A 25,250-nucleotide genomic window follows, 5' to 3' on the forward strand; every position below is an offset into this window, starting at 1 on the left:
GTTCCAATGGCTTTTCTCACCTTTGAGTTCAAGTTCCTGGGCTTGGTATACAGGTTCTTTTATGACCAAGGCTCAGCTGACCACTACGATCCATCTCCCAATTATTTGGAAACTTTGGCTGAGCTGGTTTCTGTTTCTGGCAGTCAGTTCCCGAGAGCAGCATGCTGCTTCAGACCTTTCACAATCACCTATTGTTCTTCCTCTCACTCATCACACTCTAGTAAATAAACTCTGTCCTTTGGGTGCAACAAATGGTTGGTACCACAGGGCCTTTGCACGTGCTATTCAGTCTTCTTTGATGTCATTTCCTCAGATCTTTGAGTGGCTATTCCTTTCTCTTCATTCAGGCCTTGTCTCAGGTATCTACTCTGCAAAATTGCCTGCCTGGCAACTTCTACCTAGCTCTCAAGGCTTCAGGCAATACCTGCTCCAGCTCAGCCAGCCAGACAGGCCCAGGTGCATCTCCTCCAATGAGTGCACTGTGGCTTGGGCACCTCCGTAGCTCTTGCTGTTCAGGTGTTTGTGTGCATGTGTGTTGCCCATTAGACTCTGTGTCTTCCTAATATATGAATTCCCAGTGCCTAGCACCGTGGAAGATGCTCGTGGGGTGATGGGTTTGTGGCGGAGACCCCAGCCTGCTGCTGAAATGTCTTCTTCCGGCTGTTTCTTGACCCCTCCTCCCGCTAAGGCTGGTTGAGTTGGGTGTGCTTTGGTGTCCACCAATCACTTTGTATTGGGCCTGTTGTAACTTGGCTATAACTCCATTTGCAAAGAAGTCACAAAGTCTGAATTACACTGAAGACAAATGACCCATAATGGTGATAATTTAGAGAAATGAGCCCCTTCCTTCAGAGGCATGATGCAGAGAGAGCTTCAAGGAGACAAGACATCCAAATAAATCCCTGTCCCAAAGCATCACTCACAGCAGGGGGTGGGCGTTTTTAACAACCACCGCCCCCCATTGTAGCCCTGCTCAGAAACAAATGAGGTGTCACCAGTGGGACGTGTTTGGAGGCTTAGCGGCAGCCAGAGAACATTATGCACATATTTCCCAGATGCAGTGGACCCAGTGGTCACGTTCGTTTAGAACCAGGCCGTGGGGATGTCTGCGAAGTAGATGCTCCAGTTGCTTTTTGTGTACACGGGTCTCCTCAGCCCTCAAAATCTTTACATGCATAGAACAATCTTATGAAATCACATTTCCAAGTTTGCCTGTTCATATTCACTTCTGCCTGTTCGTTGCCACCTCTGAGAATGTGCTACACACAGGCTGCGTGCGGCAGGTACCAAAGGTTTCAAACAGTGATGGGAGGAAAAAACTTGAAATTGATCAAATCCTATCTGTCTTTATTTTTCCCTTGATGTAAATTGAAAAATGACAGTCATTGTGTCATTTTAGGAGAAGAAATGTTGGTAGCTTTTTGTGATACTGTCCCGTTCTTTTGCAGGATTTTTTAGCACTTTCTAGATAGGGTGACTCTGCCTAACACTGGTGGATCCCTCGAGGCTCACAAATGGGCCCCAGGAGTCCATAACCCTCCTAAAATTGTATGTAAAATTTTATGTCTATCTATGTGACCATGTGCATTTTTTTTGAGGATGGAGTTCGTAGCTTCCACCTTATTTTTAAGAGAGTCAGTGATCCAAACAAGATTAAAAATAAATGCTTTACAGGAAGCCAACCCTGACACCCCGGCCCCGTCTGCACAGCCAGGGCAGACCCCCGGGCCACAGGGCCACGCGGAGCAGGGTCTCTGGCACGGCCGGGGAGGGAGCAGGGGAAGGAAGGAGGGGCGGATCGCAGGATGTGTGCAGAGCACAGGCCCACCAGTCATCGGACTAGTGTGGCTTGACTGTCACTTGCCCTCAAGGGATTTATAATCTGAGCAGGGAATACCTACAAGTAAACAGATGGCTACAAAAGATGCGTCCAGCTTTCCAGTTGAGGGGAGTGAGAGAGCAGCGTGTGCCAAGCCCAGGGGCTGGGAGGACAGAGCAGGGGACTGTATATAGGGTCAGGGGACGCAAGCAAAGCAGTGAGGGGGAAAATGTCCTAAATGATGACTGAGAGGTAGGCAGGTGCCAAAGGATGAAGGTCTTGGTCCCCATGCTGAGAAGGGTGTCGCCGCTAATGTCCTTCAAGCTCTTCCTTGGTCCCCAAGAGTTTATGGAGACATCTCCCAAGCCAAGGGAGATTAACCTAAGCTAATGCCTTTCTCCCCACTCATTTGAGACTCCCAGCCTCTCAGCACAGCCTCAAATTCGTTGTCTTCTCTGAGCCCCCCTTTCTTTGTGGGGGTCATGAGATTTGTTGGGACCTCATGGAAGCCCTCAGCCCTGTGCTGAATTCGGTTCTCAGAATCGAACCGAGCTCTGAGCTTGTGGAGGAAGGTTTTCCCTGGGCCTCTGGGCTCAGGTGGGTTGAGCTGAGCTTCACCTGTGGGAACACGTGACCCTTCAGGATCAGCCCTGTGGGCAGGACCTGCCTCCGACGTCCTCCTTCCCAGCTGGCCAAGAGCCTTTCTCCAGAGACCCTCTGTGGACTCTGGTCTCCCCCTAATCAGTGCTTACGGCCCTGCAAACTCCTCCCATGGCGTGTTCACGGTTAAAACTTCCATAAAAATAGCTTCAGACTGGAAGGAAGAAAATAAAATAACTCCGGCCTCTCTCTGCCAAAAACAACAAAGCGACAGTGTGCGAGCAGCCGGCTCGGTGCCCTGGCACGGACACTCACGGCAAGGCTCCACCCCGTCGCTGTCCCCGACTGCGGCACTCCTCACCCAGTCTGTTTCTGAGGTCCTGTGCCATCAATTCATTATGAATAATGAATTAATTAACCCGACGCTCTGAGGTCACCGAGAGTTCAACCTTGTGGTTTGGACGTGTGCCTGTTCCAAACTTTGTGGCCTTCGTGTCATTGTTTGGGTCAATCCTGATAACGTGGCACATCCCTGAGCCTCCTCTGTCCCCCCGACCTCGCCAAGTCCTCGCTAAGGAAATGATTGCACACACAGCTTCTCGTCTGAGATGACGATAATAAAAACGCCCCACCACTCACTGGAATTTAGACTGTGTCTTTTGTTAACACCCAATTAATAATCAGTAGCTGACTATTGATTTTCTCTCTTGGATTTTCTATTTTTTTTTCTTTAAATAGGTGAAGAATATAGACCTGGTCCAAGCTGAACAAAACCCGAATCCCCAAATCAGTGGGGGCACATGCCCGTGTGAGCCCTGAAGCAATCCAAACATGTTCAAATAGTCTTTGCGCCATCACAAATGATCTAAAAATTTTTTTTCCTGAAAAGGAAGCCAGAAATCCAATGGATTTCCAATGAAATCCAATGAAGCAGTTCAAATTGCGACTTATGCTATAGATTTTTTAAAAATGTATGAAATTGTTAAATTGGAACAAGGTGGAAATCTCAGAGACTCCCAACTAACCAAGTAGATATTTAATTTGGTTCCTGTCATTGATAGGAACAGTTTGAGGCCACCCTTGGATCCCTGCTGTCCTGTACCCGACAGTCTTTTTTTTTTGAGACAGAGTCTCGCTCTGTTGCCTGGGCTAGAGTGCAGTGGTGTCAGCCTCGCTCACAGCAACCTCAAACTCCTGGGCTCAAGCAATCCTTCTGCCTCAGCCTCCCGAGTAGCTGGGACTACAGGCATGCGCCACCATACCCGGCTAATTTTTCTATATATATTTTTAGCTGTCCATATAATTTCTTTCTATTTTTAGTAGAGACGGGATCTCGCTCTTGCTCAGGCTGGTCTCGAACTCCTGAGCTCAAATGATCCACCCACCTCGGCCTCCCAGAGAGCTAGGATTACAGGCATGAGCCACCGGGCCCAGCCTGTACCTGACAGTCTAAGTACCAGCAAGACATTTTCCAGCCCGATACAGTCAGGAGTGAGTTTGTCTCAGGAGAGGGGCTTCCACTCCCTGGCAAAGTCTGGAAGAATGATCACTTTCAGTCCTTCTTGCTTTAAGGGAGCCATCTTGGTGGGTCTACAATGGAATTGTGATCCTGAGAGCTTAGAGGTAGAGTCTTGGCGCTGTAACTCACCATGTGAGCCCAGGCCAGTCTCTCCTCTCCTCTTGTGCCTCTGCTCGCCTGCAAAATGACAGCATCAGGCTTTCTGGTCCAAGGGCTCATGGAGGCAGAATAACGCCCCCCCAAAGACGTCCGCATCCTCATCCCTGGGGATGTGACCTTGTGGTGTAAAAGAGACTTTGCAGATGTGATTGAGTTATTAATGACAACAGCCTTGAGAGGGGGAGATTATCCTGGATTATGCGGTGGGCCCAATGCCATCACAAGGGTCGTTTAAAAATGGAAGAGGGAAGTGGGAGAGAACTCAGGGCCAGCGGGAGATGAGACTATGGAGAAGGGCAGTTTTGTGATGCGAGAAGGACTCGACCCATCACGGCTGGCTTTGGAGATAGAGGACACAGCCGTAAGCCAAGGGGTGTGGGCAGCCTCTAGACGCTGGAAAAAGCAAGGACGTGGATTCTCCCATAAAGCCCCCAGGAAGAAACGCAGCCTTGCTGACACCTAGATTGCAGGTGTCAACGAGACCGGTGTCACACTTTCGACCTACAGAATGGTGACAGCATATATTTGTGTTGTTTTAAGCCACTAAGGTAGTGATCATTTGCTGTGGCAGTGATAGAATATGAAACAGGGCCATTTGCAGCAACTTCAGCCTCTGTTTCTAGGAATTAAAACCCTGTTAACTGTGCCAACAGCTTGGGCAGCCCCAGCTCAGGGAATGCTTGGGAGGGGGCCTCACAGGGGTGCACTGTCCCCGCTGCCTTCTGGAGCCCCTGCACTGCCAGTTCCTGGCCACGCTTGTGTGTGAGTTCCGGGGAACTGGTCCCACTGGCTGGGGAGGTAGCGCTGTCACAGCACTTGGAGGATGGAGGGGCCTCAGGGGACCACCTGGCCCTGCGTCTTCCCTGTGCACGGGAAGGTGGCAGCTTCATCCTAGAACTGAGGGAGCCGAGCCCAGACAGGGGCAGGGTCTCGGCCACTGTCATCCAGCTACTGAGAGGAGAAGGTCACGGGGCTGGGGCTCCCAACCCCTGGTGCAAGACTGTCTTAGATTTGTCACATTGGAGCAATAACTTTGTTAGTGGGTCATGGAGAGAGACAGAGAGAGAGAAATAGACAGAAGGGGTTGGACGGCAGAGCAGGGCCCAGACCCCGAATCCCTGGTCCAGCCAGTGCTTTCATGCACCTGTGCATGGGGGCGGGCACAGCCACAGCAGGCCTTTCTTCACTGCCCTGGGGGAGACTCTGAGCAGGGAGCGGGAGGGGAGGTGACAGGTTAGGCTGGAAGAAGTGTGGTGGAGCTAGCACAGCGATGCCACAGGGTAAGGACTGTGCCTGAGCGAGAAGCTCTCTCTTGCACCCAGTGGCTTCAAAGGGCACACCTGCCTCAGCTTCTCCACAGGCACCTCCCAACCTCCTGTCCCACCCAGACGTCCTCTCAGGAGCCATGGGGGGAGAGCAGAGTGCAAATGTGACCCCGGGAGGGACAGAGCCGGTTGGTTTGCTGGGGGTGGGGAGGCGGGGTTGGGAGAAGGTCGGAAAGGCTGGTGTGTGGGAGGTGGCCGTGCTGGGGCCCGTGTCCAGCCCCGATTCGCCGACAGGGTCAGGAGGAGTCAGGGCAGCAGACAGAAGCGCAGAGGGGCACGGAGTCCCCCTTTAGTGTCCAGATCCGGGTGGTGTTCCCCAGGCCGCGTGCCTGTGGTCTCGGGCAGCGTCCTTCAGAATGGGGGCTGGGACGTGTCAGCGGGTCTTGTAGCATTTACATGGTTGTGATCGCGATCATTTTCACACATTTAGAATAGAATAAAAATACAGAGTGTACACACTTTGTAAAGGTAAGTGTTGTTGCACAAAAGTTTATATACACATCATCTGCCACATTTTGACCTGGCGGGTCCAGCCCTTCCGTAAGTCCTTGGGAGAGAGACGTGGACGTGGAGAAAAGGCAGAAATGACTCAGCCATTTCCACAAGACCAGCTTTTAATATGACTGTGATTTGAAGCACGAATAAATAAACGCCAGAGAAAATGGGAAAACCAAATCGAACCTCAGAACATCAAAACCAAAAAGCGTAAAACAAAGCAAAACAAAACAAATCTCCAACAGACAAACATAAAAGCCCCCCAGATGAAAAGAATCAGACTGTACAAGCTGTGTCACAGGGAGAGAAGGACGACATGGGCACCTTGGATAACACTGGAGTCACCCTGGCCGCCGTGCCGCCGTCACAGGTGCGGGGGCGGGAGGGAGGCTGGCGCGGGTCACCTTTGGCGCCGATGCCCCGCGGGCCAGCTGGGGGGGGGAGGGGGGGAAGGGGTTTGTGGGCAGGTTAAGAACCTTCACAAACTACACAAGGACTGAATGTAGCAGAGAGTTCTGCGGTTTCCCTCTTGACTGTGCAGTTCTGATTCCAGAGTGGCCTCATGGTGACTTTGGAGCTGGAATCTGGTCCCACTGCTCGGGCAGCAGAGTGGACGCCGGAAACCGCGCGGAGGAACGTCATGTACAGGACAGACACGGAGTGGCGCTGTAAGAAGTCTGAGCATGCAGGTGCTTTATACATCTGGCAGTGAGATGTGATGGCAGGTTGGTTCTTGGACAGTTCCAGAGTGTGACTCATCTCTCCTAAGAGGGACGCACGGCGGGGCCCGAGGACGCACCGTGTCAGGTGTGGCCGGAGCGAGGTTTTGGCAGCTAGTTTGCAATGTGTGCATAGGGGGCTCTTGCTTCCTTCCAGCGTCAGGGGCCATCCCACCTGAGCTTGCTGTCCCCTGTCCTGGGTCTTGGGCCTCAAGGTCTGTTTGGGGGGTGCTGGGCAGCCCGAGGGGTGTCAGCAGGCGATCTCCTCCAAGGTCCCCAGAGCCGTCTGCAGGGGCACATTCACAGTGTGGCTGATGGTTTCAGAGTGGTTTGGCATCGTGTCACAAGTGCTCTGGAGGGAAAGGGAAGGTGGGAGTTATTACTCATTCGGCAAAAGTTCATCTCGATGCCACCGGCAGCCCAGCCTGGGCCCTGGGGCCTGTGCTCCCCTTCCAGGCTGCTCCTGTCCCAGACATGTGATGTGCTGGTTTGAGGCAGATCTTGAGGCATGAGGCCGAACGGAATCCTTACCGTTGCCCACCTAGGTGCCCCCTGGGGCAGCGAGTGGGCTCCCTGGACCTATAGCTGAGTGGTCTGTAGCCTTGGGGCTGGGTGGCCTGAGTCCTGCGCTCTCCCTTGGGGGTCTCCTGTGGGGCTTTGGTGGGGCAGGTGTAGCCTGTAGCTAGGCCTGGGGCAGGGAGCACCAGTCCCCAGGGCCGAGCAGGAAGCGTGGAAGCCCCTAAAGGTCAGAAGCAGAGCTGGCCTCAGGGAACCGTAGTTGAGCAGGGCTGAATCTTCAGGGTGGTTTCCAGGCTGCGGTGGGACGGCAGTGGGAGACCAGCCCGGAGGCTGTGCCAGGAACCCGGGGGGGGGGGGGGGGGGGGGGGGGCTAGACTGGGTGGGGCAGAGCTGGAGGAGGGGAACAGGATGCAGGGGGGGCTATGACTCTGAGACCCTCTGAGGGAAGGAAGGACCATGGGGGTGGGCAGGGGCCACGTAGCACTTACTACAGTCCAGGCACCGAGCTGACTGCCCTACAGGCGTGCTGACACTTCACCCACATACACCCTCCGGGGGCTGGCCTGGTGCAGGTGCTCAGGGAGGTCAGGCAGCCTGTGCCCAGGCACACAGCCGGGAGCAGGGCCCCGAGATCCAGCCAGGCCAGCTGAGACCAGAGCTCGGGCCCCTCCCACACTGCCCTCCCCCTGAACAGAATCTGTCTGGTGTTCAACAGAGGCTGCAGCGGTCCAGAGAGTCACAGCAAGATTTGTAGCCAGGTAGAAAGACAGTGTCTGAGACAGAAATGGGAACCTGTAGTGGGGAAGTGGCTGCGGTCCATTTTGGATTTGGTGACTTTAAGCAGGCAGCGGCCACTCAGCGGGCACACGGTTCTCCCAGGGCTGAAGTGCTGATTTGGGGCCCACTCCTGGGGGCGAGGGGAGCTGGGGATACCTGCATCAGTCATCCAAGACCTGAGCCCAGGAGTGGACTGAATTTGGGAAGGAGAGTGGTGGGCGGCCATAAGGGTTCTTCCTCCCTGGCTACAGGAAGGAGAGGCAGAGCAGGGCAGTGGTTAGGCTGCTTGGACTCTAGCTCTGATTGTCACCAGCTGTGTGACTTTGGTCTCCGGACTTCCACTGCCTCAAGTACACAATGCCTGACGGTGCCTGATACATACTAGGCATACAGTAACTATAATGGATATTGTTGCTACCACCAACTTCACAGGGCCCCATACTTTATGTCCCCTTCAAATGGGATCGAGTGCCAGAGACGCCCCTGCTTGCATTTTGCCACTCCTGGGGAATAAGGGAGTAGACCTACATGGAGCGTCTCTTGCTTCCTCCATGCCGTGAGATGAGGGGAGCAGCCCCTGGCCTATGAGGAGCTGGATTGGGCCAGGCGGGGCCTACTCTTGGAAGCATCTCATGGTCCCAGTTGCATCCATGGCTTACCCACTTGCCTTTGGGATGAGTCTCAGAGAGAGCCTTGAGGCTCAGTTGGAGTGTCCTTGGATTTGGGAACTAATAAGATGTCCCAAACCATGGAAAGGTGTCACATCCTTCCTTCCCGGCCCCGATATCTGGTTCAATATTGCCCGTGCAAGCCAGAGCAGCAGAACAGCTTTCAATCAATGAGCGCTCTTACCACATTCTCGTCAGGGCTCCCTTCATCCTCCTCTTTGCCAAGCAGGTCTAGTAGCTTCTCTTTGATCAGCTGCAAGAGAAGCAGGAAGGGGTTGGTCAGGCGGGAGGATGGTGCAAGGCCAGAGGGACCTTCCTGCACTCAGCGTGGCTGGGAACCTCCGAGACAGCGACTGCCCGGGCTGCGGCTGGATGAGCCGTGGCACCAACTCAGCCCGGCAGCCAGCTCCAGGCGCCCATCTGTCTCAGCCCAGCCTTGTGGCAGAAGTGGGATTTTGTCACAGGAGACAGATCTTGGAAGACCAAGGGCCCTGTCTTGCAGCGTGCACTGCTGTCTTTGTGGCTGGAGAGCAGAGCTGAGTGGCATGTGCTGGTGTGGCCGGCTCCCTGTCTGTCCCCAGCGGCAGCCTGCAACCCCCTTTCTGAGGCTAGGCCTAGGGGACAAGATTATTACTCACTATTTAGACCTGACAACTGCACAGTTCATGAGCTCAGGACATGCCTGAATTCATAACAGTTTATTCCCAGCAATAAAGGGGAGTTCTTAAATATGTTACCTGGTGTGATTCAGTTGCCATAACTTTGTATAGCTTTTCCCAAAAATTAATAAACAAAGCAGAATAAAATCTGGCCATGGGACCTGATTTGGGTTTGGGGTCACCGTGCTGAGAGGGATGAGATCCTCCGGAGGACCCTGGTCACAGGGCACTGCCCTGTCATGATTCCCAGTGGCCTCTGGTCACAAAACAGCCCTTTCCGGGGGGCAGGACACTGGCCTGCAGGCTGCCGTTTGCTGTGCTTGGACTCTGGAGGTCCGGGGGGCTCTTTGCAGGTCTGGGCTCACCTAGCAATTCTGGAGCCCCTGCCTTGTTCAGGGGGGCACGCTGGGGGTGAGGGGCATTGCCCAGCTCACGGCCAGGGCGACGAGGCCTCCAAGTGAACATGGGTGGGGACAGAGCCTGGGGCAGGCCCCCCCACAGGCTGGTTCTCAGGGGGAGACGCAGGTGGGAAGACAGACAAAGCCCCGGGAACTCTCCGTGCCAGGAGCTGCTGTCTGTCATCTGAGAAGCTTTCAGGGGTTAAGTTTCAGCTGCCTTTGGAGGGAGACATCTCCCCAGACCGTTAGCAGCCAGAAGCGGTGGGCGCGCCCTGCTGTCTCCTTGCTCGGGGTCCATGAGGGTTGCTGGGAAATGCTGCTTCCGGAAGCCTGGCTGGGCCACGGAAGACACTACTCAGGAGATGGGCCACCTAGGGGCAGGTGTGCGCCTGGTGTGAGTGTGTGCAGGTGTGGGCACACCCATGCACGAAGACACCACTGCCAGCCCACGTGTGGGAGGGGCTCAGAGCTGGCCTCTCACAGTCTCACCCCTTTCTTCTCACCCCTCCCCTCCCCTCCCCTCCCTGCCAGTGTAGACAGCCCACCGCTCTTCCGGCTCCCTGAGGATAGGCCTATGGCTTCTGTTTCTCTTACATCCAACCCCTTTTAAGACTCCCCCCACCCCCATGCCTAGAAGTCAGTGATCAACAATATCGGCGGACAGGAGGAAGCAGGCCCTGGGTGGCGAGAGGCCACCATCTCCCCTGTGCCACAGTCACCCATCACGCGGCAGGACAAGGGCACCAGCCTACGGCCGTTCGCTGTGAGCGACCCCAAATCTTACCTCATAGATATAATCGAAGAGCTCTAGTATTGTGAGGATACTAGCACCAATAAACAGTCCCATCTGACCGCCAATATCACCTGGGGAGAGAGGAAAAAGACCAAGCAGGTTGTTTCACTCACACAGCTTCTGGGAAGGGGTCCTTCCTGAGGGTCCCCTCCGCGGGGAGCTGGGACCTTGTCCCACAGAGGCCAGGCCTTCGGCAGCTCCCTCCCTCGTGGCACAGCTCTGAGAGCTGGTGTTTCTCAGCACCCGGCGCGGGTGAGGACGAAGCTGACTGCTTACTGGAGGGGCGTAGAACTGATCTCACCACCCACAGGGGGCCGGGCTTGTTCGGTTACACTCAGAGCCACACTGACTGTGTCCTGCTTGGGCTCCGTGCTGGGAATACGGAGTCAGGATGTGTGTGGTCCTGGGCAAGGGCACCGTCTCGCCAGAGACACTTGTGACAGGTGCCCTGGGTGGGGCAGTCTCGGGATCAATGGCACCACAGAGGCCCCTCACCTACCCGTTCATGGTAGGGCCTTCAGGGCCACCTCTGCCCGTGGGATAAGGTCACAGGTGTCCCCTAACTCCCGTACCTGAAGGTAGATGTTCAACTTGGACTCTCTCTAGAGCCGAGGTTCTTATCCTGGGGTGTATGGGCCCCTTGGTAGAAGTTTTTCTGGATTTGTCTTTGGATCCCCCTGCATCACATTCTCCCGAGAGGCTTGTAATCAGCGCTGACGCCTGGATATACCCTTAGGCCTGTAGGATCAGGCTCTCTGGGGTTGGGACCTGGACATCAGAATTTTGGGGCCCACCAGAGTTCGAGAACCACTTTCCTGGGAGGGCTTCAGACGGTTGGAGACCCTCCTGCAATTGAACGCGAAACGGTGTGCACCTGGCACCTGCAGCGGGCGAGCCCGTGACCGTTACCAGGTTCTCAAAGGGGTTCTGATCCCCCGAAGCCAGGACGCTGTGCCCCAGAGGCAGTGTGGTAGAGCAGGGCTCTGAGTGACCACAGTTGGCGTGTGGCTTGGATGAGCCCTGACCTTCCCTGTAGCTTTGCCTCCAAAGACATTTGGTGGCTGTGGCAGTTGGGAGGGGGTTGGAGGATTTAGACTGTAGACCCCTTTCCAGCTCTGATGTCCAAGAGTGTCAGTCTCTGGAGAGAGGGGTGGGTGGTTCGGGGTGGGGGGTACAGTTCTGGAGATGCCAGGTTGACCTCTTGGTCTGAGAACTCTCTGGTAGGTAGATCTGCGCCACTTGTCCCCTGCTATGGCTGGGTGGGGCCCAGCGCCACATCCCCAGGTGAACAGCAGAGATGGTGGGGAGGGGGCTGGCTTTTCCCGTGAGCCCTGGTGCTGGGCTCAGACTGGCTCCCCTTCTTCTGCTCCTCCTTCGCCGCCCTCACTAATGTCTTTAATGGAGGCCCCTAGGGGAGTGTGTTCTTCCAGATGTGCAAGCTGGGTGTGAGGTGTGTGTTTGTACGTGTGTGCAGTGTGGGTCTGTAGTGGGAGGGGTACGTGCCAGGGCCTGGGCTGTGCATACCTGTGTTTGTCCAGAAGCAGGCAGACACCTGGCTGTCGATGGTTTTATACAGGCGGTTATCTCTGTCTAGGTTAGACACACTGAGTGTGTGAGTGTGTGTGAGTGTGCGTTTGTGCAGGTGGGCAGAGAGTGTCTGAGTGTGCGGAGCATGTGTAGGTGCCGGTGTGCAGTGTGTGATATGGGCGTGTGTTTGGGTGGGTGTGCGAGTGTGTAGACATGCAGCCTGTCTGCCTAGGCTTGTTGCGTGCACAGGCGTGTCTCTGTAGCTGCGTGATTGGCGCGTGGGGGTGCGTAGGTGTGCCTCTGTGTGCGTGGCCGATGGACCCGCAGGTTTGGTGCTTGAGCATGCAGGCTGGGGTGGGGTGCACCGAGGGTGGCGTGAGTGCCCACGAAGTGTGCGCGAGTGTTGACAGCGGGAGGTGAGAACGGGCCGCATGGCGCTGAGAGAGCGGCCCGCTGGCTGCGGGCGTGTGGCGCGCACGCTCTCAGCACAGGAAGTCCAGATGGCAGCACCATCTCCTCAGCCGGCTATTCTGGGTGGGAGCGAGATGCTGGGAACAAGCTCGTCCTCACATCTGATGCAGATATGACAGATCCTGAGCCCAGGCCCTCCTTGCGCGGCGTGCATGTGTCTCAGAGAGACACTGTGAGTCTGTGCGGGGGAGGGAAAGGGCGAGGAGGAGATGCGTCCTGAGTCCTCTGGGAAATAAAGGTCAGAGCCAGCACAGGGCAGGCGGCAGGGCGGGTGAAGGGCCTATATCCCCAGTACGTTACCTCTACTGTGGGGTCCAGGGAACGGATCAGCGGCTTTGGCCACCACGACCTCTGAGGCTGAGTGCCAGCCACCTTAACTCAGCTGGCACTGAGCTATGGGCCATTCCCCAGCCTCGTGGAGGAGGTGTAGAAATGCTCAGACAGCCCCTAGACACACCAGCTGGGCCGTGGGTCCCTGGCTTGGAAACTGCCCAGGTGCTAGAAGCTGCTAGGTATGGACCCTCTCTGGGATAGGGGCTTTATCACACTTAACCATCACAACAAACTCATACAAATGGGTTTTATTGAACCCTGAGGTTCGGCAAGGTGAAGCCACTTGCCCATATTCTCACAGCTGGTGTGCAGCGGCCCTTGGATTGAAAGCCAGTTCTTCCCTTTGTACATCTAGGTAGAAGGTACCTGCCCCTCCCAGGATGCTCTTGGTTCAGCTGGTTCACAGAGACAACAGCTGTTTCTCCCTGCAGGGCCCAGGCGTCAGACCCTTTCCTGAGAGTGAGTGGGAGTTGGGAGAACGGCTTGAGGGGCAGGTCCTCTAACTGTCCACTCTCAGGGGTCTTGAGAGTGTGGCACTGGGCTGGGGCAGGGTTGAAGTGAGGTGCTTGAATCCATTATGTGCCGATGGGGCCAGGGAACTCATGGGGACTTGTGTGGGGTAGCAGTTGGGTTTGTCGGTGTCTGGGGAAGTGGCCATTTGTTTGCATTTGACAAGGGACTTTCAGTCCAGGGGGCAACACCTGGCCTTCTCAATGAAGCAAAATCACTTTCCAGGTGAACTCCATCGGGGCCCTGCCCTGATGGTTTCCTGCCTGAGGACCACCTTCCCTCCTTCCCTCCCTATGACAGCTCCTTCCTCCCTCCACGGCTATGGATTCTGACTCCAGCCGGGGCAGATGACCATGGAATCCAAGACGGCAGGGCTGGAAAGGCCCCGAGAGACCTTTAAGCTCACCCTCCTCATTGCATAGACAAGGACATGGAGGCCCACATTGGGGAATGGATGGGCCCTGAAATCTCTGCCACACTGGGCTTCTTTCTTCCCATTCTGGGACAGAAGCAAGGAGAGAGGGAGTAACTAAGAAATTAAAAGGCTAGACCCCTCAGGAAGCCATGATCTACCCGTCGGCTGCCTCCCCGCCCACCACCCATCCTCCCTCCATCCCACCCTCTATGAGATATAGACACTTGTGCAATGATACCCCAACTTACCAAGTAAGGCAGCAACTTCATACGCCTTCTTCTGTTCAATTGTCTCGTAATTCAGAGCTTCAAAAAATATATCCAGAACAAGGATGTTCTCTCTGCAGAGGGAATAGCCAGTATCAAACACGGTTGGAACCACTGGCATTCACAGGGGACATCTGAGGCAGCTTTCCCACGGCAAGGTGGAGGGACGGGGGCCCAGGAAGTGAGGCGACTCCCCCAAAGTCAGGTCTGGTTAGCGGCAGACCTGGAGCTTGAAACCAAGAGTGCTGAGTCCCAGCCCAGGGCTGGGGACCTACATCTATCTGCTGCCCCCTCGTGTCCCGAATTTCTACCTCCCCTCTCTCTTTGCACCTTTCCAGGAATCCTGCCTGGCTTCTGGGTCTCTGAGCTCCCAAAGGGCTTGCCCGGGTCCTTAGCAAGAAAAACAATTCAGTAATCTCCCGACAAGGCTTAACCTTGCCTCTGGTGCCTGCCCCAGCTGACCTCCTGGGCAGCCCCTGCCCACTCCTGAGACCACCCCCCAGCTCTTACTGGGGTCGATACTGGCGGGAGGCCCTGCCCTGGCGTTGCTGGGTCAGTTGCCAAAGTCAGGGAAGGTTGCAGGGAGCAAACCTATGTCTGCCTGGGGTGGGGTGGGGGAGTGTTTCTGGCAGAAGCACAGCGGCTCCCTTTGCTCCTTTGGGCAGGTGTGTTACTGAGACACGTCTTGGCAGGGAAAGTCTCATTCCTGCCTGCACACCGTCTGCCAAGCAGCAGGCCTGGCATCTCCTACCAGTCCCACTGCCTTCAATGTTGCTCATGATGCCCTCACGGCCCCTTGTTCTCAAGCCACTGAGCAAAAGCTGTCCCAGGATGGGGTCTGGGGACTGTGTTGGCAGGAGGGAGCGGCTGGGGAGGAGCGGAGCCGTTCAAAGAAACACCATCTCTTGCCTGGTTTGCGGCAACTGCCTCCTAACAGCCTCCCTTCTCCCCATCTGGCGTCCCACTCGTCTTCTATACTGCCGCCTGAAGGAGCTTTCTGAGACTGCTAAGTTGATTCAAATTAAATAAAATTACAGTTCAGTTCCACAGTCACCGGGCTGCATTTCAAATGCTCAACAGCCACACATGCCTGGCGGCTACCATGTTGGACACATCACAGCTAGAGAACATTTCCACCGTCGCGGAACGTCCACCCTACTGGAGAGCAGTGGTCTGAAACACAAATTGGAGACCGTCGCTCTCCTCTGGAAGCTCTTCAGAGGCTCCCTATTCTCTTAGGATAAAGCCCACCCCCTGCGCCCTGCACGCCCCACCCAGCTCAGCCTACCAGACCCTCTAGCTCTGACATGTCCACCCTCCCCTGTGACGTTCTCTCATCTGTCCTGGGCCGATTCTCTCTGCTGAGCCTCGGCCTGGGCCACCCTCTTCTCCCAGGCCTTTCCTTCATTTATTCTGTTAAAATGCATTTTTTGAGTCCAACTCTGCGACAGACGCTCCACTAGTACTTGGTAGACAGAGCAGAGGACAAAAAAAGAGAGGTTTCTCTTTTCAATTTAGCGGGGCAGACAGGTCCTAAACAAGGAATCACACCTTGTGGTGCTATAAAGGAAAACGCCAGAGTACTTTGAAAGAACAGTAATAGGAGGGGACCTAATCTAGCTGTCTGAGGAGATGACATTTAAATGGAGATCTGCTTAATGAAAAAAAAGTTGGGTAGAGAGTGGGAGGAAAAGCATTCCAGGCAGAGGGAACAGAATGTGCGAGGTCTGCCTGGGAAACTCCTCTACATCCTTTCAAAAATCTCCGAAGCTTGTCCTGGCCTCACCCCCGTGGAAGCTGGAGTTAAACTGTCACTCTCTCACACTGTGTGCATCTCGCTTATAGCCAGCGTCACCCCATATGGCATTCTGTTGTGTACTTGTCTCCCCACAGACGGCAAAGTCAAAGGCAGGGTTGTGTCTTACTCGTCTTTGTCTTCTGAGTTGAATGAACTGCTTACTCCTCCTCCACTGCCCCCAGTTTCCTCCTGTGCCGTTTCCCCGCCCCCCGCCCCCCATGCCCACGAAACTTACGAGATATATTTTTCTGATTTGTTGAATTTCTTCTCCAGGTACTTGGCTGACGTCTTGCTGGGGATCTTCACCATGGAGAGCTCTTTGTTGTAGCGGGTCAGGTTGCAGGGCGTCCTGCAGAGACAGTAATTGCTGTCCTTTTCCGCCAGCAGACCTGCAGGGGAGAGGCGGAGGGGCTTAGGCCAGTGTTGGCACTGGGACTCTGGGCCCAGGGGAGCTGGATTCTAGCAGCGGAGAAGTGACCTGGGGGGAGGTGCTGGTCCTGGGAAATCGAGACACGGGCATGGTGGGGACAGGGGAACTGGGCTTGTTTTCCTTCTCCTCCCTTTTACTGCCATGACACTTTTTAAAAATTGATGAAATGTCACCACTTTTGGGGAACAGGCTCCAAGGGAGTCCTGGCCCCCTCAACTTCCCAGGACTCTCTTCTCTCTTCCCAGCCTCAGTGTTCGCATCCACAGAATGGGCCACCATCAAAACAGACACAGGAGATCCTTTTACCTGAAACCCAGGGTTCTGTGGTTTTCCCTCTGGGAGTCCCAATGCCCGCCTCCTCTGCCTGCTGGGCTAGGATGGAGGCAAAGTTCCTCGATTCCTTTCCCTGCAGGCAACCTGCAGCACCTGGAACTTTCCCTCTCCTCTCTTCTTCTGGTTAGATGAGGTGGTTTAATGCATCATTTCCCTCCGACAGAGACAGAGGGCAGAGCCCTCCTCGATCAAACCAGCGAGGCTGGTCTCAGCCCTCTTCTCCACTAGGCCTCCACCTTGGCCTCCATCCTTGCCTGCCTAGCCCGGTTTTAGCAAGAATCCTGCCGAAGTCAGTGTAGAGAGAACCCCCACCCTAGATATCTGGTCACCTGGCCTGCCCTCAGCAAGAACCCTACGTCAGTCTAGCACGAATCCCCTCCATGGATGCAACATTACTCCTCTAGGTCATTTCCCGTCTACTGACCCCTCCTCCGGCCCGATGGCTGTGGATCCCTAGCTGTCTCTGCTGTCATCTGAGTGGAGCCCTGTCTCTCTCCCACATTGTGATAGTCTCCACACCTGTTGCAGGAGCCCTGAGTAAAGTCTGCCTGAGCGTTTTAACAAGTGTCAGTTTTTCTTTAACACATCCTCCCTCTTTCCTCCAGCCACCTCAGTGTTTCTGGCACCCCTGGGGTTTTGCTGAGCCTTTGCACACACCGGAAGTCACCCCATCTCCCCTCGGCCTGGCCTCCCCTCTCTAGTCCTCCTGGGGACATCTGGGCCTGAGGCCAGCGCTGCCCCACTTAGCTCCAGCGAGTGCAGCTGCTGAACAAACTTGAATGCACATTGTTTAAAAATTCTCTCTGCTTCTCTTGATTATAAACCATTTCCCAGGTCCGGAGAGAGGCAGGCATGTAGGATGGGTCTCGCTTTGGGGCTGCGGCTTGTTTGTGTGAGCTCTCTCCCTGGCGGCTTTCCAGCCTGGAGCCACGGAGTTATTCTAACCAGCAAACACCCCGAAGGCCTCTTGGAGAGGAGGACGGGCATGCTCTGTGCCTTCCATTCACACACATGGGATGAAATCCTGGCCTCACCTGCCCCGCCTTCCCTCACCTCCCCGGGCTCAACAGAGCGTGAGAGAGAGGGGGCTGCTTTGGAATAACCTTGGCCTCCCCCTGTGGACTCCACCAGAATGTGTGAGGGGCAGTGTCACCAAGCTCCACTGTCCCTCCTCCCTCCATCTTTATCCTCTCCCCTGCGTTCCTTAGCAACCTTTGTTCCCGCTGAAATCCACTCCTCCATCCCCACCTCTATATCTCCTTTCCCTCCCCCAGTCCCTTTCCAGCCCTCGTCTCTTGCACCAATTCCCATCCACCCTCTTCTTCCTCCTCCTCTCCATCTCTCTCTCCTGTTCCTCCATTTTGCCCAGACTCTTTCCTCTCTTCCCCTCCGTTCCTTCTTCCACCCACCCTCCTCCTCCCTCCCAGATGACCTCCATGATCTCAGTCTCAGGCCCCCGGCCCCATCATTCCCTCTGTCCCCCAGTACTGACCTAGGGCAGGCTCTGCACACTCCTTGTGCTGCTCAGGGGTACAGAAAGGGGCATCCCCTGCAAAGAAGAAACATGAGGGAGAGTTACTCAGGCAGAGACATTTGTGTCACCAACACCTCCCGTGCCTGGGCTTGGGGAAGGGAGTGCCCCCTGGTACTCAGCAGCCTGCCAGTGGACAGTGCGACGGGAGCCACGGATCAGAGGGTACCCGGAGCCAGGAGGCTGAGTTCTGATCTGCTCTGTGAGCTTGGGCAGGCCGTTCGCCTCCCCGAGCGGCGGACAGTAGGATCTGCCCAGCTAACTCCTCCCAGGTTGCTCTGTGGGTGCAGCCAGCTCCTGCGGGTGACAGGTGAGCTTGCCTTGAGGATTGAGATTGGGGCGGTGGCGGCAAGCACTTTGTAAGCCTGGGCAATCATCATCTCCTTTAACCCACACAGGTCCCCTTTGAAGTGGGAAATACAATATCTGTTTTACCCATGAGAGATTTGAGGCTTATGTGTTCCGCCTTCCCAGGACACCAAAGCCGGCAGTGACGGAGGCAGGCTTTGAACACGCTGCATGTGAGCAGGGGCTGCTGTGTGTTTCCTCATCTTTTTTGCTCTTAATTCCACATGACTTATTGAGACGTCAAGAATAGCGTCATGGGTGGGATGATGGAAACCTCTACTGTTTGCCTTTGGCTCAGGTTTCCGTGGGGGAAACAGCACTGGCTGGTGGCTCAGTCCAAGCTTCAGGCAAGTAATATTGACCAGTGCTGGATTCTCCTCTCGGGGCTCTCTCCGTAGAAACCCAGGATTTGTTTTTTTTAACCAAGTGCTAAAGTTAAAGTCAACCATAATGTCTTTTCCGTACATTTGCCCAAAAGCCTTTTTCAGAGCAGAAGAGCTGATATGCTTCCTCCTTTTCAATAGTAACAGATTAAGTGGTATTTTTGCCTTATTGCTCTGTCTTCTAACTGTGGTCCCCAACCCCCTTGTTAGGAACGGGGCTGTGCATCACCGCCCAAGCTCCGCCATGCACCTGCCCTTCCGTGGAAAAATTGTCTTCCATGAAACTTAGGAAGCAGGCCGCACAGCAGGAGGTGAGCAGCAGGCAAGCCAGCGAAGCTTCATCTGTATTTACAGCCGCTCCCCATCGCATGCATCACCGCCTGAGCTCTGCCTCCCCCTCCCCCTCCCCCCACCATCTGTGGGAAAATTGTCTTCCATGAAACCGGTCCCTGGTGCCAAAAATGTTGGGGGCCGCTATTCTAGGAAGCTCAGGTAATTTCATTATTACTATTACTAAAAATAATGCAAATTTTTTCTTTTAAAGTTTTTCAGGTTAGAAGCCAGGCACAGGTCTCACTGGGCCAGAATCAAGGTTTTGGGAGCTCTGTGTTCTTTTCTGGAGGCTCTAGGGGAGCATCCATCTCCTTGCCCTTTCTGGCTTCTAGAGGCTGTTTCCACATTCGCTGGCCCATACATGCATTGGTTACCCTCCTTCTTCAAAGTGAACAAAGTCACATCTCTCTGACCCTTCTATTATAGTCACATCTCCCTCTGACCCTAGCTGGAAGAAAGATGTTAATTTTAAGGACCCATGTGATTAGACAGAGCCTACCGGAATAATCTCCCCATGTTAAGGCTGGTAAGCTTAATTATATTGGGAAAGGCTTTTTGATAGAGGCAATTTTAAAGATCAATAATTCTAATCTTAGATTACTAAGAAATTACTGATTAATAATGAAATAATTCAGAATTTTGCTATACGGGTATTCATCTCAGCCTGGGTTATTACAGAAAACAATTGGTAATGAGCTAGATGTCCAGTATAAGGATTTAAACTTACATAACTATGATAAAGCCACAAAATATAGATAGTCATGAAATATTATAACAAAGTTCCTGGCACATAGCAGGTCTTTAGTCAACAGGACTTTCGGTTCCCTCTTCCCATGTGCTAATATAACAACCACTGCTTTTTGCAGTTTACAAAGCATTTTTATATCCTAGCCTAATTTTATTCTCATAGCAATGAATGATTATGTTTTAAAGATAAGAAGGTGAGAACAGAGAAGTTTAGTAACTTGTGCCAGGTCACACAGTAAGTGAGTAGAGGAGCCTGAATTAGAAGGCAAGGCCTCTGCCTTCAGCCAGGCTCCTTCCAGGCTGCAACACTAAGCTCTTCCTGCCCAAACCAGCTCCCCACCCTGCGCTTCTGCCTCTGACATGCCGACAGCCTCTAATGAGAGGGCTACATGCATTATTAGTCTGACAACAGAAGTGCCAGTACACGCACGCACATTTATTTGCTGGCTACTAGACTTTTGCCTCATTTGGAAGAGTGCTAGATATTTGGATGCAAGAAAGAAACATCTGGATGAAAGCAACAAACATCTGGATGCTCAAATATATACCACACAGGGATGCAAGAATTGCAAGCATCCGGTTATCTGGACACTAAACTCTAGAAGGTAAGAGCAGCAAACAATTGGCAAACACTGAACATTGGGGTGAATGTTCTCCAAACACTGGACACTTCTGGACACAAGGACGCTGCCTTTGTTGATGGACTGGATGTTTCTGTCTGCCCTGTAAATGTTTAGGCACCAAATAACAGAGTCTTCCCAGAATAGCATCCCTTTGGGTCCTAGTGGAATGCATGAAGTGTTTCCCATTAGGGTGAGGCAAGCAAAGAAGGTCCCAGGTGGTCCCAGGCAGGGCCCTGCGGCCACCCCTGCCCTGGCACTGACCTGGCATGTGGACCATGCGGCAGTTGCAATTTTCCACGATGTAGCGGGTCTCACAGTCAATCCTACAGGCGGTGATGCTGTAAACAGGAAAGAAGTCGAGTCCCATCTCTGAAGATCGGCACTCACCCCACGGTGGAGGCAGGTATGTGAGCTGCAAGACAGGAAGAAGGGGGCGGTGGTCAACCCTGCTGCTTGTTCAGCCTCAACAGACTCAGTGGCTCATTCATTCACTCACCCAATCCACAAACCATCATTGAGCATCTACTGCATGACTATCTAAACTCCACTAACCTTGTAGGCCTTCAATATTTGGCTCCAAAACTAGTTTTTCTACCTTATCTTTTATAACCTTCCCATGAATGCTGTTCTCCTCAGAGCCTCTTACCATGCCATGTGTCCTCCCATTGCACACCTTGTCATCTTGCGTCTCTTGGAATGACCCAACTCAATTCTACCCTCTTGGCTTGACACATTGGAACCCCAGACCTAGACCTGGAGGACAAAACCCAGAGGAGGATTTGGGATGAAATGGCTTTAGGCACTATCACTGTTGTTCACAATCCTTGTCCTGGACTAGAGCGACTCTCCAGTGTCCTGCCGTGGATGTACCCCTTTGGAGAAAATGACATTCCTATTCTCAGAGGTCCAATGACCATAAATTTTCTTCTATGGTTCTTGCCTGGTGGGAATGGGAGGGTGAAGGATGAGGCAACTAATGCTTGTTGAGCATTTACTGTGTGTTAAGCACCAAGTTAAGTCCTTTAAACCATTTTTTAAGATTGAAGAATAAACAATACAATAAAATATACAGTATTTAAGAGCACAGCACAGTGAGTTCTGGCAACAGTATACACCTAGGTAGCTACCACACTAGCCAAGATATGACATTTTATCACCCCAGAGAGTATCTTCCTGTCTTTTCCAGTCAGTCTCCAACCTGCCCAGGTAATTACCGTTATGAATTCTATTACCATAAGTTAGCTTTGCCTATTCTCAAACTTCACATAAATGAAAGCTTACACTATGTACTCGTCTGCGTCTGGCTTCTCTCACGAAACGCAACGTTTTTGAGGGTTATCCACGTGGTGTGTGCGTTGAGTTCCTTTCTAGTGCTGAAGGGTCTTCCAGTGTGTGAATACACTACAGTTTGTTTATCCATCCACTTGATGATGGTATTTGGATGGTTTCTAGTTTTTGGTAATTATGAAAGAGCCCCTAAAAATATTTATTTATAAGTCATTTTGTGGACATATATTTTAATTTCTCTTGAATAAGTGGTTAGGAGTGGAAGAGCTGGCTCATAAGATAAGCGTAGGTACACCGTTATAAGGAACTACCCAACGGTTCTCTAAAGTGGTTCTACTATTTTGTATTCCCACTAGTAGTATATGAGAGTGTTAGTTACTGCACATCTATGCCAAATCGTGACTTTGTCAATCCTTTTAATTTTAGCCATTTGCTTAGGCGCATACGTGTATCTTGTTTCTATATGTAGTTCTCTGATGGTTGATGATTTTGAGCACAATTTTGTGTGTTTATTGGCCATTCATATATTGTCTTTTGTGAAGTGTTCGTTCATGTCTTTTGCCCATTAAAAAACTTGATTATTTTTAATTTTTATCATTGAGTTGTAAGACTTCTCCATGTATTCTGGATTCAAGTCCTTTGTCAGATATGTGGATTGCAAATATTTTCTCTATGCTTCCTATAGCATAGAGAGGTATCTTTTTAAAAATCAACTTCATTAAGATACAATTTATATACAATAAAATACATGAATTTTAATGCATAATTTAATCAATTTTATAACATATGCACCCTTGTAATGACCACCCTAATCAAGACATAGAACATTTTTATGAACTCCCCAAAAGTCTCCTATTTGCAGTTACTTCCTTCCTCACAACCCCCAGGCAACCGGTGATCTGCTTTCTGTCATTATAAGCTAGTTTTCCCTGTTCTAGTATTTTCTCTAAATAGAATCATGCAGTATGCATTCCTTTGTGTCTGGCTTCTTTCTCCCATCATAATGTTTTTGAGATGCATTCATGTTCTTGCATATATCAGTAGTTCATTCTTTTTTACTGCTGAGTTTTATTTCTTCCTTTCTAGTTTTTATTCTTTAAATTTCTTTTTCTTGCCTTGCTGCATTGGCTAAAAACTCTACTATAATGTCAGAAAAAAGTGGAGAAGGAGAATATCTTTATACCTTTTTCCTGATCTTAGGAAGAAAGTGTTCATTACTTCACCATTAAATATGTTAGGTATATATTTTTCTTAGATGCCCTTTGTCAGATTGAGGAAGTTCTGTCCTATTTTCCGTTAATTTGCTAAGAGTTTTTAATCATCAATGGGTACTATGTTTTGACAAATGTGCTTTCTGCTTCTATTGAGACAATCAATAGAAATTTTCTGCTTCTATTGAGATGATCACAGTTTTTTGTCTCTATTCTGTTAATATAGTGAGTGATATTGATTGATCTGCAGATGTTAAACCCATTTTGCATTTCTGGGACAAACCTCACTTAGTCATGATTTATTTTTTCTCTTTATACATTGCTCTATTGATTTGCTAATATTTTGTGGAGGATATTTTGCACCTATGTTCATGACAGATATTATATTTGCTTTTCATGTAATATCCTTGTCCAGTATGGGTATTGAGACTATGCTGATCTCATAAAAAGAGTCATGAAGTGTTTCCTTTTTTTATGTCTTCTGAGTTTGTGTGGACTTGGTTTCATTTCTAACTTAAATATTTGATAGAGGCTGGGCGTGGTGGCTCACACCTGTAATCCTAGCACTCTGGGAGGCCGAGATGGGAGGATCGCTCGAGGTCAGGAGTTCAAGACTAGCCTGAGCAAGAGCGAGACCCCATCTCTACTAAAAATAGAAAGAAATTAGCTGGAAAACTAAAAATATGTAGAAAATATTAGCTGGGCATGGTGGCACATGCCTGTAGTCCCAGGTATTCAGGAGGCTGAGGCAGGAGGATCACTTGAGCCCAGGAGTTTGAGGTTGCTGTGAGCTAGGCTGACTCTATGGCACTCACTCTAGCCTGGGCAACAAAGTGAGACTCTGTCTCAAAAAAAAAAAAAGAAAAAAATATTTGATAGAATTTACCAGCAAAGCCATCTAAGCCTGGTGATTGTGTGTGTGCGTGTGAAGATTTTTAATTATGAATTCAGTTTCTCTAATAGATACAGAGACATTTGAATTTTTTATTTTATTCTTGTGCTAGTTTTGGTAACTTGTGTTTTTTCCCAAAAATGTGTTAATTTCATCTAAATTTTTGAATATAGAAAGTTGTGTATAATATTTCCTTATCTTTTTTAATGTCTATAGAATCTATAGCAATGTTTTTTCATTCCTGATATTGGTAACTTGTATTCTCTCTATTTTTTCTTATTGTTAACGATTCCTAATTTAATTATGCTTTATTCAGAAAATATATGTCCCATAGTTTCATCCCTTTAAAATTTATTGAGATTTATTTTGTGGTCCAGCATATGTTCTATCTTGGTGAATATTCTATGTGCACTTGAAAAGTATTCTGTTACTGCTGGTGTAGTGTTTTATAAAAGGCAATTAGGTTAAATTGTTTGATCATGTTGCTCAAATCTTCTATTATCTTTACTGATTTTTTTTCTACTTATTCATCAATTACTGAGGGAGGAGTGTTGAAATCTCTAACTATGACTATGGATTTGTCTTTTTCTCCCTTTAGTTTTGCCAATTTTTGCTTTGTCTATTTTTGAAACGTATCATTAGGCACATACATATTTAGAATTGTTACATCTTCTTGATGAATCAATCCTGTTATCATTGTGAAATAACCCTTTTTATCTCATGCAATATTCTTGTCTTGAAGTTTACTTTGAGTTACATAGATATAACAGCTTTATTATGTTTATTGTTTACCTTTTTCTGTCCGTTACTTTGTTTTTAGCTCACTCTTTTAGTTTTCATGTTTCAGAATCTTTATATTATTTAAGGTTCATCTCTTTTTGAGTGTGTTTTTAAGGTGCATCTATTTGACTATTGCTGTTTTATCCTATCTGACAATCTCTGCCTTTTAATTGGAGGGCTTGATCTATTTATACTTAATGTAATTCTTGATATGGTTGGGCTGAAGTTACCATGTTGTTCTTTGTTTCCTATTTGTCTCCATTGCTATTTCTTCTTTTGTTCTCGCTTTCCTGACACCCCCCCTTTTTTTTTTTTTTTTTTTTTTTTGGTTGAGACAGAGTCTCACTTTGTTGCCCAGGCTAGAGTGAGTGCCGTGGCGTCAGCTTAGCTCACAGCAACCTCAGACTCCTCGGCTTAAGCGATCCTCCTGCCTCAGCCTCCCGAGTAGCTGGGACTACAGGCATGCGCCACCATGCCCGGCTAATTTTTTCTATATAGATTTTTAGTTGTCCGTATAATGTCTTTCTATTTTTAGTAGAGACGGGGTCTCGCTCAGGCTGGTCTCGAATTCCTGACCTTGAG

General features: G+C 51.1%; 1 protein-coding gene across 2 annotated transcripts in view; it reads right to left on the bottom strand.

Annotated features, from left to right (window-relative positions):
• Nucleotides 1–6,886: 6,886 nt before the first annotated feature.
• Nucleotides 6,887–25,250, bottom strand: part of ASIC2 (acid sensing ion channel subunit 2) — a 999,469-nt gene continuing 981,105 nt past the window's right edge. For both annotated transcript variants that reach the window (XM_069481013.1, XM_069481012.1), the window contains exons 4-10: nt 20,760–20,910; nt 18,026–18,082; nt 16,006–16,159; nt 13,955–14,046; nt 10,442–10,521; nt 8,785–8,853; nt 6,887–6,988 (exon numbers count right to left, since the gene is read on the bottom strand). In XM_069481013.1, the coding sequence (XP_069337114.1) occupies nt 6,887–6,988; nt 8,785–8,853; nt 10,442–10,521; nt 13,955–14,046; nt 16,006–16,159; nt 18,026–18,082; nt 20,760–20,910 (705 nt within the window). The remainder of the gene's footprint in view (nt 6,989–8,784; nt 8,854–10,441; nt 10,522–13,954; nt 14,047–16,005; nt 16,160–18,025; nt 18,083–20,759; nt 20,911–25,250) is intronic.

Source organism: Eulemur rufifrons, chromosome 9 (genome assembly GCF_041146395.1).
Source record: "Eulemur rufifrons isolate Redbay chromosome 9, OSU_ERuf_1, whole genome shotgun sequence".
NCBI lineage: Eukaryota > Metazoa > Chordata > Mammalia > Primates > Lemuridae > Eulemur > Eulemur rufifrons.